Genomic DNA, 14833 nt, shown 5'->3' with positions numbered 1-14833 from the left:
GAGTGCACTGTCATCTTCTCTCTCTATATTAACAGTATTAAAAAACATACACACAGGATGTCTGCGAGATTGGTTTTGTCTTTGGTTTGGTTTACCAAACTTTCAGATAAGATCAGTGTCATATATGTAAGTGAAAAACAAGTCCTTATATGGCACAAACCACTCAACTATTAGCGTCCAGCCCCTTTCAGTACTTTTCCACTCAGTCTAAGTGACGCATGATTATATTTTTCATGATACGGCTCCTATTCTGAGCAGTGTTTGAATGAATGCATTTCATATGCATGTGTGAATGGTCATTCTGAATAATGCCCCATACGGCCCCTCATAAGGTGGGACTTGTCCACTTCTTGGCCTCATCTGCTCTTTCAAAGTTGTTCTGCTGGAAGTTTGTGGGACTGATAGGTGCATTATCAGTCACTGTGTATTTGTCCAGTTCAATTCAATCCCAGACTGTATGTGCTGCTGAACACGGCACGCCTAGCCACCATTTTAGTTGAGTGTTCGTGCTTAGTGGCAACTGTGGCACTTCCTGGATCAAGTTCGGCTGTCTTACCCACTATCTTTTTGTCCAATCGCTGAGAGAGCTTTCCATTGTGAGAATGGACGACAGCCAATCACGTTATGAGTGGACAATGGACCCGGCCACTCACAGCTGCTTAATCCATTGTGAAACTGGATGACTACTAGCACCGATCTACACACTCTGGAACAAAATAAGTTGTTTATTCTTGATATGTTTACTTTATTGTCAATCATGTAAAGCTACGGTCTTCCCCGTATAAAAAGCAGTGTTTTCGAGTGTCAACTTAAGTTATATCGCGTTAGCATTAGCTAACAGTCGCTAATGCTAATGTTCTGTAAACTTTACGTCTTGTCCCTTCACTATGGCATTTCATCATAATTTATGAATTAAACCCACCTTAAAAACATGTCAACAATTGAGATAGAAGGATATTTCTGAGTTTTAATCAAGATTTTTGTGGTGATCGGGGGTGGGGGGTCCATGGGGGGGCCCCACTGATTGGCCTCGGCGGAGGTCTGCGCTGTCTTTTCTAGAAAAGCACTCGGCACGCGGTCAAAAGGACATGAAAATTACACGCTACTATTTGTTGGAATATCTCTTTATTCTCTCACAGGTGCATTTTGGGAATTGAACTAATTATTCAAGGCAGAGTGTTTGACAAAAATGGCCGCTGTTGAAAAATTATTCACCATTTATGTGTGTTTAAATGTTCCGGTTCCACATGTAACACCAGTGGACACAATGGGTTCCACACCAAACCTGGAATGAGACTGAGACTGTTGAAAAACCCACATGTGTGGATTAGAAAAAACACTAGGATCGACACATTTAACACAGTGTCTTTATTTATAGTCTATATAAGAAAATTTTACACACACATTTTCACATCTAATGCACTGACACCCAGGGAGATTTAATGTCCATATTTAGGTCCTATTTTTGGACCCAGTATTTGATTATACATTCACTAATTATGGGATGGCTCAGAGCAAGGGTGTAATTGTTTTGCATTTATCTGAGGTCATCATTAGGTCTATCCTGGGGGGGAAGTATGTTTGCAGTTACCTTTTATTATTGGGTCTAAAAAGATGGAAAAGTGACAGGTACTAAAATAAACCCAGTTTCAGAGAAGCACCCACATATAAATTTTATTTTGTGTATAGGTATGTATTTGTAGATATAGTATATATGACCCTGTATTGAGAATTGGCTCAACTTTGAGTAAGACCTGCAGATTTTATTGGCCATGCTTTTGTAAAGTTAACGGTGTAAGGGGTTGTTACGGCCCCTGGGGTCCTCTTGGGGGAGCCGTGCATGTCTCCAGCTTCTGTCTCTTAACAGGCACCTGATGTGAAGATTAGGAACATCTGTGGCGCCCAGAGTTCCTGCCTTCAAATAGTCTGCCTATAGCTCTGTCATTTGGGCTGGCTGGCTGCTGCGCTCTCTGCTCTCTACTCTCTGCTCTGCCCTCACAGGTCCTTTGTTTGTCAGCTTTTGGGTTGGTTATGTTGTTTTGAAGTTTGTTCTGTTTCGCACTTTTCAACACCCACATCAGCACACGTCCACTCATGCACACTTACACTACTGACATTACCGATGACTCATTTACATTCTGTAAAATACTTTACTTTGCTTTTCTCTAATTTGGTTTAATTTGGTCTAATTTGGCTTATTTTGATTTAATAAAATACTCTTGTGTTAAACTTCATTATGGTGTGTTCCCCTTTTTTGTTGTGGCCTCTGAGCCAGGTCATAACCGGGGTACACAGTCTGCTTTGGTCTGTTCACACTGTGGGAATGTGGGTTGGCTGTGGTGGGGACTTTCTCCACCTGCAGAGGGGGACATGTTACTGTTGAATCCACGTACATAGTTCTGGTAGCATGTTGTGTGACTTCCTGTTGTAAAGGAGCCATCTATGACTTCTATGTCAATCTATGGTCCATGATACATTATGTTTTTTCAAGAAGTAATCTAAGAAGACCATGTGATTGAATGTGAAATAACCTATACATATAAAGGTTATACTTCATATGATCTTAAATTAGTAGTAACAGTAACTGGTTGGAATTTAAATCCAGACAACTAGTTCATTACAGCTGATTGACAGATTTTGAAAGATAAATTAAATGTTTTTATGTGTGGTATATTGTTTTATTACATTTGTATAAATATTAATTGATATATAAGTTTTAACATAAAATTATGGGATAAACACCAAATAATAACAGTACTTTTCTGCAATTTTAAGCCCTGTTATTTGTTTTATAACAATGCTCGACCATATTTATAGGTAATTTGATAGTTTTAACACATGTAAATATTCTTTATTAAATATTAAAAAGAAAAAAAAAAGCAAAATCTCATGTAAAGTTAGAGCTATAAACTGTATTTTAATTATAGAAAATTACTGTATTTTTATGAGATAGTTATTTTCTGTTATTCTGTTTTTTGGTGCCCCAGCTGCTGGAATATTACTGTTTTTGAATTTTGCTTTTTTTTTTTTTTTTTTTTTTAACTGTGTAGTTTGTGTGGGTGAAGTCTCTGCACAAAGTCAACTGCAGAGGAGACCACAGAACAAACTCTGGTGGTCTAGGAAGTTATTTTCAGTGGTTTTTGATCCTGTCTTCACATACTTGATGCCTATGCTTCATATACTTTCACTCTTACTCATGGCTGCTTTTAATATGATGTACTGTCATATGTCACTGCTTAAATAGTATCTACATTCTGAGAATCAAGTGCATGTCCAAGTCAGAACCTATATCTGTAAACCTCACCTTATTCTGTTCAGTGAATGGTTCCTTAATGGGCTGTTGAAGGTTTTTACTATAACATGAACATAATAATGTGTTAATATAGAATTAAGCCTTTAAGGGTTAAAGGTGGACGTTTGGGTCTTTAAAGGTTAAAGGTGGACGTTTGGGTCTTTAAGGGTTAAAGGTGGACGTTTGGGTCTTTAAGGGTTAAAGGTGGACGTTTGGGTCTTTAAAGGTTAAGAAGTTGCTGTAAATAGTTGTTGAAAACCCCAGAATCAAAGGCCAAAAGGGCACAGAGGACATCCGTTGTTGCGCTGTTGTGATCTGAGTAATAGGTCTTTCTCTGAAATTTTAAGCCCTATTATTTGTTTTATAACAGTGTTCGACCATATTTATAGGTAATTTGATAGTTTTAATACATGTAAATGTTCTTTATTAAACATTAAAAAGTAAAAAAAAGCAAAATGTCATGTAAAGTTAGAGCTATAAACTGTATTTTAATTATAGAAAATTACTGTATTTTTATAACATAGTTATTTTCTGTTTTTTAACAGTCTTTTTTTTTTTTTTATAGCCCCAGCTGCTGGAATATTACTGTTTTTTAATTTTGCTTTTTTTTTTTTAGTGTAGTTTGTGTGGGTGAAGACTGCACAAAGTCAACTGCAGAGGAGACCACAGAACAAACTGTGGTGGTCTAGGAAGTTATTGTCAGTGGTTTTTGATCCTGTCTTCACACACTTGATGCCTATGCTTCATATACTTTCACTCTTACTCATGGCTGCTTTTAATATGATGTACTGTCATATGTCACTGCTTAAATAGTATCTACATTCTGAGAATCAAGTGCATGTCCAAATTTGAGCTCAAAGTCAGAACCTATATCTGTAAACCTCACCTTATTCTGTTCAGTGAATGGTTCCTTAATGGGCTGTTGAAGGTTTTTACCATAACATGAACATTATAATGCGTTAATATAGAATTAAGCCTTTAAGGGTTAAAGGTGGACGTTTGTGTCTTTGAGGGTTAAAGGTGGACGTTTGTGTCTTTAAGGGTTAAAGGTGGACATTTGTGTCTTTAAGGGTTAAAGGTGGACGTTTGTGTCTTTAAGGGTTAAAGGTGGACGTTTGGGTCTTTAAGGGTTAAGAAGTTGCTGTAAATAGTTGCTGAAAACCCCAGAATCAAAGGCCAATAGGACATAGAGGACATCCGTTGTTGTGCTGTTGTGATCTGAGTAGTAGTGCCTTCGACATGTGCCCCCTGTGTTTCCGTTGTGGGGGCAGGAAGGTTGTCTGCAAAAGGTGTTAGTGGGGGGAGTAGACCTACTGTTGGAAAGACTGTTCGACTTGTTGTTCCTCTAAACAAACATGATGAATCTCTGCTGTTTTATTTTACTTTTTGCCTTCTCTCCATCACAGGTAAGAGGAAATGAAATCCCATCAAATGGAAAAGAATTCAGCTGTTACTTTAGAAATCATCTTGATATCTGGATGAATATTATTTTTTTCTTTTCATTAGTAAGACAGATGTGAATTTGTCCAATGTACCTGTGTTTGTTTGAGGGGCCTGTGGCAGTGACATCGTTGGAGGGAAGGTTTCAAAGCCTCATTCCTGACCCTACATGGCGTCACTGCAAATCTGTGGAACACATGTTTGTGGAGGTTTTCTGATTCGGGAGGACTTCGTTTTAACAGCGGCACACTGCAGACAGTAAGTGTAATGTGGAAGATGACAGCTACACGCACCTGTTTTAGCACACACGATGACAGGTCTTTTAAAGCTGTGGCACCACGTCTATGGAATGACCTGCCTCTACACCTACGGTCCATGGACTCTGTAGAGAGCTTTAAAAAACACCTCAAAACCCTCCTGTTCAAAAAGGCTTTTTAGTCTCCCACCTGACCCAGGGCCACCACAAATTGATTACACTCTATGCATTCATCATAAAGTACTCTATGTGCCCCGCCCCCCCTTCCCCCAGTCTCTCTATATCTCTATCGCTCTCTCTTTTCTCCTCCTTTACTCTCTCTCTTTAACCCCAACTGGTCAAGGCAGACAGCCATCCTTCAGGAGTCTGGGTCAGCTCGAGGTTTCTGCCCGTTAAAGGGAAGTTTTTCCTCGCCACTGTCACCAATCACAAGTGTTTGCTCCTGGAGGATTCTGTTGGGTCTCTGTAAATTTGATTTGATTCTGATTTGAATTGGTAAAGCACTTTGTGACTCTGTCTGTGAAAAGTGCTCTATAAAATAAAATTTACTTACTTACTTACATCCAACAGGACTAAATATGTGTCAGTTATGTAGGAGTGTTCTTTGAGGGGATGGACAAGTGCACTTTTTCACCAATTATTGGAAAAACTGGGTTGATTTAGTAAAACTATTAAGAGTTTATTTGACTTGATAAGAGTAAGGTGCATATAGACCCATGGAAACCCTGGGTTCATGATACACTTTAAATGTTCAGTGTTTGGCATTTTACAGAGGAGTTGATAATATTATTTATTTTGTTGTTGTTGTTGTGTTTTTTGTTTTTTCTGTTTTTTGTGTTTAATAGGTCTGTAGGTTTGTTGTATAATTTGTTTTGTTTTTTTTGTATTGTGTCTGTGTGGTCCCTTATGTCTAAGTACATGTTTATGTAAATGTAAAATTAAAATAAATAAATGTTCAGTGTTAATCTTCTACAGGGGAAAAGGGTTTGTCGAAGGAAACAATGGAATGGGAAATATTATTAACTTTATCTCGGATTACTTTGTATATTTATGCCATGTCTGTTGTTGCTCCCCTGTATGAGGATATGTTTTTTTCTTTAGTTATACAGAAGTTCTATCCATGATGTAAAATGCTGATAAGATAATGCTGCCTGAAAATACTAAAAAGATAATTCCAAAAAACAGGCTTGTAGATGACATTTGTTTCCTCTGTTGTCAGGTCTAGTACCATGACAGTGGTCCTCGGAGCACATAATATCACCAGGAAGGAGCCGAGCCAACAGAGGATGGAAGTAGACGAGTACTTTGAACATCCACATTATAACGGCAAATTCAACGATGACATTATGCTCCTCAAGGTAAACGAGGACTGTAGAGAATTTAGGTCATGGCTTCAGAACTGAGAGTTCTGTGGTTCGAGGTCAGTTTTATTTTTGCACCAAACGTTTTTTGAGTTAAAGCTGCATTGAATTCACACTGAAGTGAGAGAGGATGTGGAGGGATTCTGTTAACCCTAAGTGAAAACAAGTGGATTTAACCCTTAAAGACCCAAACGTCCGCCTTTAACCCTTAAAAACCCTAACGTCCGCCTTTAACCCTTAAAGACCCAAACGTCCCCCTTTAACCCTTAAAGACCCAAATGTACGCCTTTAACCCTTAAAGACCCAAACGTCCACCTTTAACCCTTAAACACCCAAATGTCCACCTTTAACCCTTAAAGACCCAAACGTCCACCTTTAACCCTTAAACACCCAAACGTCCACCTTTAACCCTTAAAGACCCAAACGTCCACCTTTAACCCATAAAGACCCAAACGTCCACCTTTAACCCTTAAACACCCAAATGTCCACCTTTAACCCTTAAACACCCAAACGTCCACCTTTAACCCATACAGACCCAAACGTCCACCTTTAACCCTTAAAGTCCTGGTGTCCACTTTCCTTTTATAATATAGGATGGTGATAAATGACTTTAAAAAGGTTAAAAATGCATCTGGGCCTGCCAAAAAAGTATCACTTTATGAGTCTTTATGGGTTAAGAGCACATAAATACATGGTTTAATGCTTTGTGGATAAGATTACTGTTGTTCTTCTGTCTCTTGTGCAGCTAAAAACCAACGCCAAACTGAATAAGTTTGTTAAAATCGTTGCATTACCAAGGAAAAATGGAAAGATCCCAGCCAACATTAAGTGTTCTGTTAGTGGCTGGGGTAAAACCGGACCCACTGCCGTTTCCTCTGATGTTCTGAAGGAAGCCACAGAGAAGCTGCAGTTCACAGAAGAATGCAAACACAAATGGCAGGAAAGTTTCAATTCAGCCACTATGATCTGCACCACATTTGACAAGAAAAGCGGAGGCATTTGTCAGGTAATAACCAGTGACTGAAGAATGAATGAATAAATGAATGAATGTCAAATGCTTTTATTGTCATCTTAGATTTAATCTTATTATGACTAAAGTGTGGATGTACCGGTATTATTTTTTCTTTTTTTTTTTTTTCTTTTTTTTTTTTTTTTTTTTAAATATAATCCAACTCCACAGGTTGTGTGTTTTTTGTCTGTTCTCCAGGGGGACTCTGGTGGACCACTTTTCTGTAACAAGACGCCTCAGGGTATCGCAGCTTTCACCGCCTGTGAAGACTGTGATAATCCAAAGTATCCCCATGTCTTCACTAAAATCTCCTTCTACATCCCCTGGATTGAAGAGGTGTTGAAGAGGTCTGAGAACATAGCATGAACCACCTTTCAGCAGCCCTTTATCCACTCACCCATGAACTGACACCACCACAGGCAGTGCACCTGCCAGAGGCCTTTTCTGACACAACTCTGAAACAGGAAATGATACAAAAAACTACATCAGCTCCTACTTTTGGTCTATATCTCGGGTGTACTTTGGTCTATATCTCGGCTGTGCTTTGTCTATATCTCGGCTGTGCTTTGGTCTATATCTCGGCCGTACTTTGTCTATATCTCGGGTGTACTTTGTCTATATCTCGGCTGTGCTTTGGTCTATATCGCGGCCGTACTTTGTCTATATCTCGGCTGTGCTTTGGTCTGTATCTTGGCTGTACTTTGTCTATATCTCGGCCGTACTTTGTCTATATCTCTGCTGTACTTTGTCCTACTATTGACAAAAACTAATCAGGTTGACTACAGAATATGGACAATCATTTGGTCATGGTTTGATATCAATAATACTTGAAATGTGACCGATAGAGCGCAGACAGACAGGCCAATATTCTTGCCCTCCAGCAACAAAGTTATTATCCTGTATTTGGAAAAAGTCAACTATTAAGTTTGTATATGTTTGTTTAATTCAATCAAATATCAGAAAAAGCACAGGAGTACTATATGTTATAAGTCAATGTCCAACCTCTGGTGTGATTAAATAAAGTGCATTTCGCTGCTTTTAACTGAATCAATGTACATTTTTTTGTCATTTTTGTCACCTTTGACTCCTCACATCAATGCAGATTAAAGATGCAGAATGTATGTTGATGAGTCTTTTCCTCCACAGGATGGACACCGGATGTTCTACATAAAGTGTCGCTCTGACTGATGGTTGAGGTGTAAAAACCCACTGGTGTGATCCGACCACAGACCACGGCTGCCTGGTGGTGGTTTATGGGTCATAGTGGATCTGGAACAGTGGCGGCTGCTTGTCTTTCAGACAGGGGAAGCTCATTGTTGGCTTACATCAAAAAAATTGTGAAGTTATTTAAACATAAATTCGACCCTTCGTTCCTTTTAAAGAAAATGGTCAGTAACCTTATCGTACCAGTAGGCGTCTTTTCCAGGGACTGGACCAGTGTCCTCTGAATGTCCAGCAGAGCTAGGCTGCTTAGATTGCCTTGGCCCATTGTGTTGTGGGTGTAAGACTTCAGCCTTTTTAAACAAGAGATGCTCCTTTCACTCCGACCTAGCCGACAGTTTGATTGATTTAACTAACTACAAAATGATATTAAACTCAAACAAGAAATGATTAAATTATGTAACTGAAACAAGAAAACGCTGAAATTATGTTAAATTGAAACAAGGAAGTACAATGATTGTGTTTTATTTACAGTGCAAGAAATGACCGAGTAATTTGGTAATGGTTTTTCTCTTGATTTCACAGCAGAATGCACGGCGATATTAAACTGAACTGTGTCAAGTGAAGGAGTAGATCTGAAAATAGCTGTCAATCAAACAGGATTCAGCCTTTCGACTGATCATCCAATCAGCACGTGGGATTCTGGCGTTCGGCCCGGCCGAGCTCCGCCCACAGCTCCATTCACCCCCAGAGATGCCCAGCGTCCAGGGGCGGGACAACATCGTGGCATTTATCCAATTACTGTCCAGTTTTGAGGCAATGAAAAAAACTGTTCCACTCAGTCCCATTGAAGCCCAGAGACACCTGGCGTCTACGGGCAAATGCACTGAGCAGAGATTGAATGAGAAAACAGCGCAACGGGAATGTATGAGAAGTGAACAACATCGAGTCTGCTGATTTGTGATAAAGCTGATTCAAGATTCAAGAGTTTTTATTGTCATATGCACAGCAAAACAGGTAGTTATACTACGCAATGAAATTCTTATTCGGTTCATCTCCCTAAAAACACAACATAATAAAAACATTAAAAATAAATAAGAATAGGGGAAATAATAGTAATGATAAAATCAACTATAAAAAATTAAAATTAAAACAACTAAAGCCAGCAGTAAAGTGTTCAGTGCTATCAGTATGTGCTTGTGTTGCGTGCGGCATGTTTAAGTTATTCATTAAGAAGCCTGATGGCCTGTGGGTAAAAGCTGTTTGCCAGCCTTGTGGTCCTAGACTTCAAACTCCTGTAACGTCTGCCTGATGGTAGGAGTGTGAAGAGTGAGTGTTGTGGATGTGTCCTGTCTCTGATCAGGTTGTGTGTTCTTCGTAACACTCTGGTTTTGTAAATGTCCTGCAGCGAAGGGAAGGCTGCCCCAGCAATATGCTGTGAAGTCTTGATCACCCGCTGGAGTGCCTTCCTGTTTTGTGCTGTGCAGTTTCCGTACCAGACTGTGATAGAGGCGGTGAGGACACTCTCGAAAGTGCATCTGTAGAAGCAGCTGAGGATTTTGGTTGACATGCCAAATTTCCTCAGTCTTCTCAGGAAGTACAATCTCTGTTGGGACTTCTTGATAATTTGTTGGGTGTTGTGAGACCAGATGAGGTCCTCGCTGATGTAGGTGCCAAGAAACTTGAAGGTTTTCACCCTCTCCACCTCACTCTCATCAATATACAGGGGTTTGTGTGGCTCCTTTTCCCTTGTTCTTAGGTCGATAATCATCTCTTTGGTCTTGTCTGTGTTGAGATGAAGGTTGTTGTCGTGACACCAAGTCACAAGGTCTGCCACCTCTCTTCTGTATAATGTTTCAACCCCACCAGTGATCAGGCCAATGACTGTAGTGTCATCCGCAAATTTAATGATGCTGGTGTTGTTCTGGGAGGCCACACAGTCGTAGGTGAAGAGCGTGTAGAGGAGCAGACTCAGCACACACCCCTGTGGTATCCCAGTGCTTACAGTTCTTGAGCTGGATGTGCGGTTGTGGACTCTGACTGACTGGGGTCTGTCTGTTAAGAAGTTCAGCACCCAGTTACAGAGGGAGGGTGTCAGTCCAAGTGTGAGGAGCTTGTCTGTGAGTTTGTGGGGGCTAACTGTGTTGAATGCAGAGCTATAATCTATAAATAGCATTCTGACACATGTGTCCTGTCCCCCTAGGTGCGAAAGGGTGGTGTGAATGGCAGTGCTGACTGCGTCATTGGTGGACCGGTTCTGGCGATATGCGAACTGTAGAGGGTCCACAGTGTCTGGGATGCTTTTTTTGATGTGGGTCATGACTATCCTTTCAAAGCACTTCATTGTTATTGCAGTGAGTGCTACGGGGCGATAGTCATTTAAGCAGGTCACATTGCTTTTCTTGGGTATGGGCACTATGGTGGTGTACTTAAAGCAGGTGGGTACAGAGGCTTGTGCAAGGGACAGGTTGAATATGTCAGCAAGCACATCAGCTAGCTCTGATGAGCAAACCCTGAGTGCACGGCCTGGGATGTTGTCTGGGCCTGCTGCTTTTCGTGGGTTTTACTCAGAACCCTGCGCACATCTGCTGATGTCACCATGAGAGGTGAGTCCTGTGTGCTCCTCAAGCCCAGCGTCCCTCTCTGCTGGTCAGAATTTTGACCTTCAAAGCGAGTGTAGAACTCATTCAGCTCAGCTCATTCAGTTCATCTGGGAGTGTGGTTTGGCTGGATGTAGCTGCTCTGCTCCTTTGTCGATACTCTGTGATGTGCTGAAGCCCCACCCACATGCGTCTGGAGTGGAATAGTAGCCCTCCAGCTTCTGTCTATACTGTCTTTTGGCCTCTCTGAACGAACTTATCTTTGAGATGAACGTGTTCTAACACATTTGTAGTCAATAAAATGTCACAACCGTACACATTTAACCATTTAATAATAATAATAATAATAATAATAATAATAATAATAATAATAATAATAATAATAATTTATTTGTAAAGCGCTTTCAATCAAAATGCTGTACAGATATAAAATCAATCCCAATAAAACAATAAAACATAAAAGCTAAAAACATTAACAATAAAAGCACATCATGACTTATAACACAAAGTGAACAAATGGGTCTTGAGCTTTGCTTTAAAAACATCCACAGAACATGCCTGCCTTATGTCCAGAGGAAGACTGTTCCAAAGTGTTGGCGCACGGAAAGAAAAGGCTCGTTCACCAACAGTCTTTTTCCTGACTTTCCTGACTTTTTTAATTTTTGTAATTTTAGGGGAAGCCGGGCTTCCCTTGCAGTCTATGAGAAATCACCACTGATCTGAAAGTAAAAGCCGTCATCTGCAGAGATAGTGAAAAAGTCCTGCTGTTTAAACCTCAGACTTAAACCAGTTACTACCACAAACTCACACATAAAGATGATTTTCTGGATTATTCTTGATGTTATTGTATTGATCATCAAGTCAAATATAACATTTATCTGACTTCAGTCTCTGCTGAAGTCCCTTTTGTCTGTTACCTGAACATCAGTCTAATTATATCTGTATATGCACAATGAACAGGGAGCTGTGAGAGCACAGGTGTCAAACAACTGGCCCAGGGGCCAAAATCGGCCCACTAAAAGGTCCAATCCAGCCCCTGGGATGAATTTGCAAAGTGAAAAAAATTACACTTAAAATATTAACAGTCAAGGATGGTGAACTCCCTTTAGTTCAGAGAACCACTGGGTTCCAGAACACAGTTTGTCACCTTGTCAAAACCATTCAAAACTTCAGGTCATTTGATGTGAACCCACAGTTACTGTAAGAACAGACATGTGTGATGTGTCTGCACCAAGGTTTCAGTCCTGGGAGAATAAAACAGTCCTTCAGCCACAAACCTCAAAGGCAAACAGTCTTTACAACAGCTTCCATTGCAAGTGCACTTTTCTAAAAAAAAAAAAATAATAATAATAAAATAAATTCTTCACTGTAGCATTACAAAATGACCACTAGGGGTCACCAAACCCTGATGTTTCCAAATCCTACACATGCAGCACTGGGGCCTGTTCCAGAAAACACGTTCAACATACTCTGAGTCTAATTCTAAACTCTGAGTCTACTTAACCTGAGTTCAGAAACTCAGAGTATCCGGTTCCAGAACGGTGGCTCTGAGTTGGTTCAAACTCGTTACTACTGAAAAGTGGGTAATGTAAGGTAGTTCCTGTCTCAGTTTGGCACAACGTTACTTTTCTTAGGGATAGATTTGCTGTCATGTACAATTTTTAGCTTTGTAGTCATCCAGTAGTGAAACAGCTGTGACTGCGCTATAGTCGTGAGCTCTCATTCCACACGGTACATCACAGAGGCTGGTGGTAGCATGGTGACATTAGCGAGTGAGAAGCAGCCTACGATAACTTTGGAGGGATGGAGGTATTCCCATTGCTTTCAACTTGTCGAAACTACAGGGAGGAATGTGAGTGTAAAGTGTACACTGTGCCCTGGTGAAAAACTGGTGTCCACTGCCCTGAACTCAGCTGCTAACCTCACCAAGCATTTTGAAAGGAAAACATGCTAATGTGAAGCTTGTAGCCCAAGATCCCCTGGGAAATGATGTTATGTCAAATGATCCAAGTCCAAATAAGCAGCTAAAACTTCAGTTTCACCAGGTAACTAAAAAAAGTATTTGACAAACTCGTCACTTTGTTCATTGTCGAAGAAGTTTCAGTGTAGCTTGTTTAATGAAAGATGAGGCTGTAAAATAAGCGCTTATGTAGTTTGTGTTCACCTATATACAGTGTTATGCCCAGCTCGTATGAGAGCATAACAAAGGAAGGGAAGGTCCGCACAGTGACAATTAAAGGTAATGTAACTTTAATACAGATAACTCAAATCCAACTTACTCAGGTGAAAATCAGTAATCAGTGGTGAGGTGTAGGGTGTGTGGATGCATGTGAGATCAAAGAAACCAAAAGAACCAAACAAACATAACCAAAAGTCAAATGGCCATGCTGGGAGCCCAGGTGTCACCAGCCATGCAGTAGGAAGAGAGAGCCATCTCTGTTTCCAGGACTCTTATATAGGGTCTGGTCAGGTGTGTGGAACTAGTGGGGCGAAACTGACCAGAGCTAAAATGGAGGAGTTCAAAGAGAAACAGACAAAATGGCCGACGGCCATCACAACAGTATATTGTTTCATAGGGCTTAGTGGTCGTGTTGAAGCCTAAGCCTCATGTTAAGTCCAATGTTTTCCTGTTAAGTGCCCTGTTTTGTGGCATTTTTTATAATAGAGAGCACAAATGAAATACCTGTTATTGTCCTCCATAATAGAACTTTATGTAGCCCTACACATTTAGGGACAGATATGTGGTTTACCCAAAGTCGAGCAACATAAAAGTAACATAAAAGTAACAAGTAAAAACACAAAAAGTTAATTTCCATAGAGTTGAACTAAGTAAAGTAATGGGTTACTTTTTGAAGAAGTAATGAGTAACAAGCAAAAGTTACTTTTTAAAAGTAACTTCCCCAACACTGTGCAGATCCTCTCCAGTTCTGTCAGGCTGGATGGTGAATGTTGGTGGACAGCCATTTTCAGGTCCACAGATGCCCAATTGGGTTTAAGTCAGGGCTCTGGCTGGACCATTCACAAACAGTCACAGAGTTGTTCCGAAGCCACTCCTTGGTTATTTTAGCTCTGTGCTTATACACACACCAAAAACACCACAACTGTCTGAGTATTCAGTAAATACTTTACAACAGTGATTCATGGAGCCTGAAATACATTTGTGAAAGTAAAATAACTTCTTAAGCAACACTGTAAGCTACATAAACATCAAATGATCGTCATTAACTCAACTGTGTGTAAATCATGGTTAAAGAAAAAAAACAAGTGGTACCAGGCACAGCAAACCCCACCTCTCACATGTTGTAGCTTAATTTGGCATTGATCCAGCTGATGTCACCATGTCTGTGCATGTGCTGATGTCAGCATAGTAATTGCCTCTGTATATGTGCTAAGTTTGAAGTAAATTGGAAGAAAAATTGATGTTTTTATAGACATTTGAAATTTCGCCCATTATAAGTAAATGGGAGGCGAAAAAAGATTGTAAAAATTCAATAAAAATTTGAACTTTGACCTGCTTTTCCCAAAATGTAATGAGATCTATTTTGGGTCACTGGCAATCTATAAACCCAATTTGGTATAAATTCAACTAATAGTTTTACTGCTAGAGTGTTAACAAGAAAAGAAACAAACAAACCGAACCAAAAACAATACCCTTTGCCCCCCTTTGGGGGACGGTATAAAAATCTGGGTTTTTTTTGTTTTTTTTTTGTTTTT

At 40.0% G+C, this 14833-nt stretch overlaps 1 protein-coding gene across 2 annotated transcripts; it reads left to right on the top strand.

Annotated features, from left to right (window-relative positions):
• Nucleotides 1-4594: 4594 nt before the first annotated feature.
• LOC115417947 (granzyme-like protein 1) lies at nt 4595-8360 on the top strand. 2 transcript variants are annotated; one of them, XM_030132178.1, is made up of 5 exons: nt 4595-4698; nt 4843-4990; nt 6208-6346; nt 7239-7355; nt 7557-8360. In XM_030132178.1, exons 2-5 carry the CDS (start codon nt 4902-4904, stop codon nt 7722-7724), a joined length of 513 nt encoding a protein of 170 aa, XP_029988038.1. In that variant the 5' UTR covers nt 4595-4698; nt 4843-4901; the 3' UTR covers nt 7725-8360. The 2 variants fall into 2 exon arrangements, with proteins under 2 accessions (XP_029988038.1, XP_029988037.1); XM_030132177.1 differs by having other exon boundaries at nt 7095-7355.
• The last annotated feature ends 6473 nt before the right edge of the window (nt 8361-14833 follow it).

Source organism: Sphaeramia orbicularis, chromosome 4 (assembly GCF_902148855.1).
Source record: "Sphaeramia orbicularis chromosome 4, fSphaOr1.1, whole genome shotgun sequence".
Lineage (NCBI taxonomy): Eukaryota > Metazoa > Chordata > Actinopteri > Kurtiformes > Apogonidae > Sphaeramia > Sphaeramia orbicularis.
This window is presented reverse-complemented; position numbering and strand designations above follow the sequence as displayed.

Bases quoted from the DNA above. Each gene is read 5' to 3' on its own strand.
- LOC115417947 (XM_030132177.1), top strand. From the start codon at position 4,902: ATGGCGTCACTGCAAATCTGTGGAACACATGTTTGTGGAGGTTTTCTG. The intron at 6,347-7,094 runs GTAAACGAGGAC...TCTCTTGTGCAG, and splicing joins ATGACATTATGCTCCTCAAG to CTAAAAACCAACGCCAAACT. The intron at 7,356-7,556 runs GTAATAACCAGT...TCTGTTCTCCAG, and splicing joins AAAGCGGAGGCATTTGTCAG to GGGGACTCTGGTGGACCACT.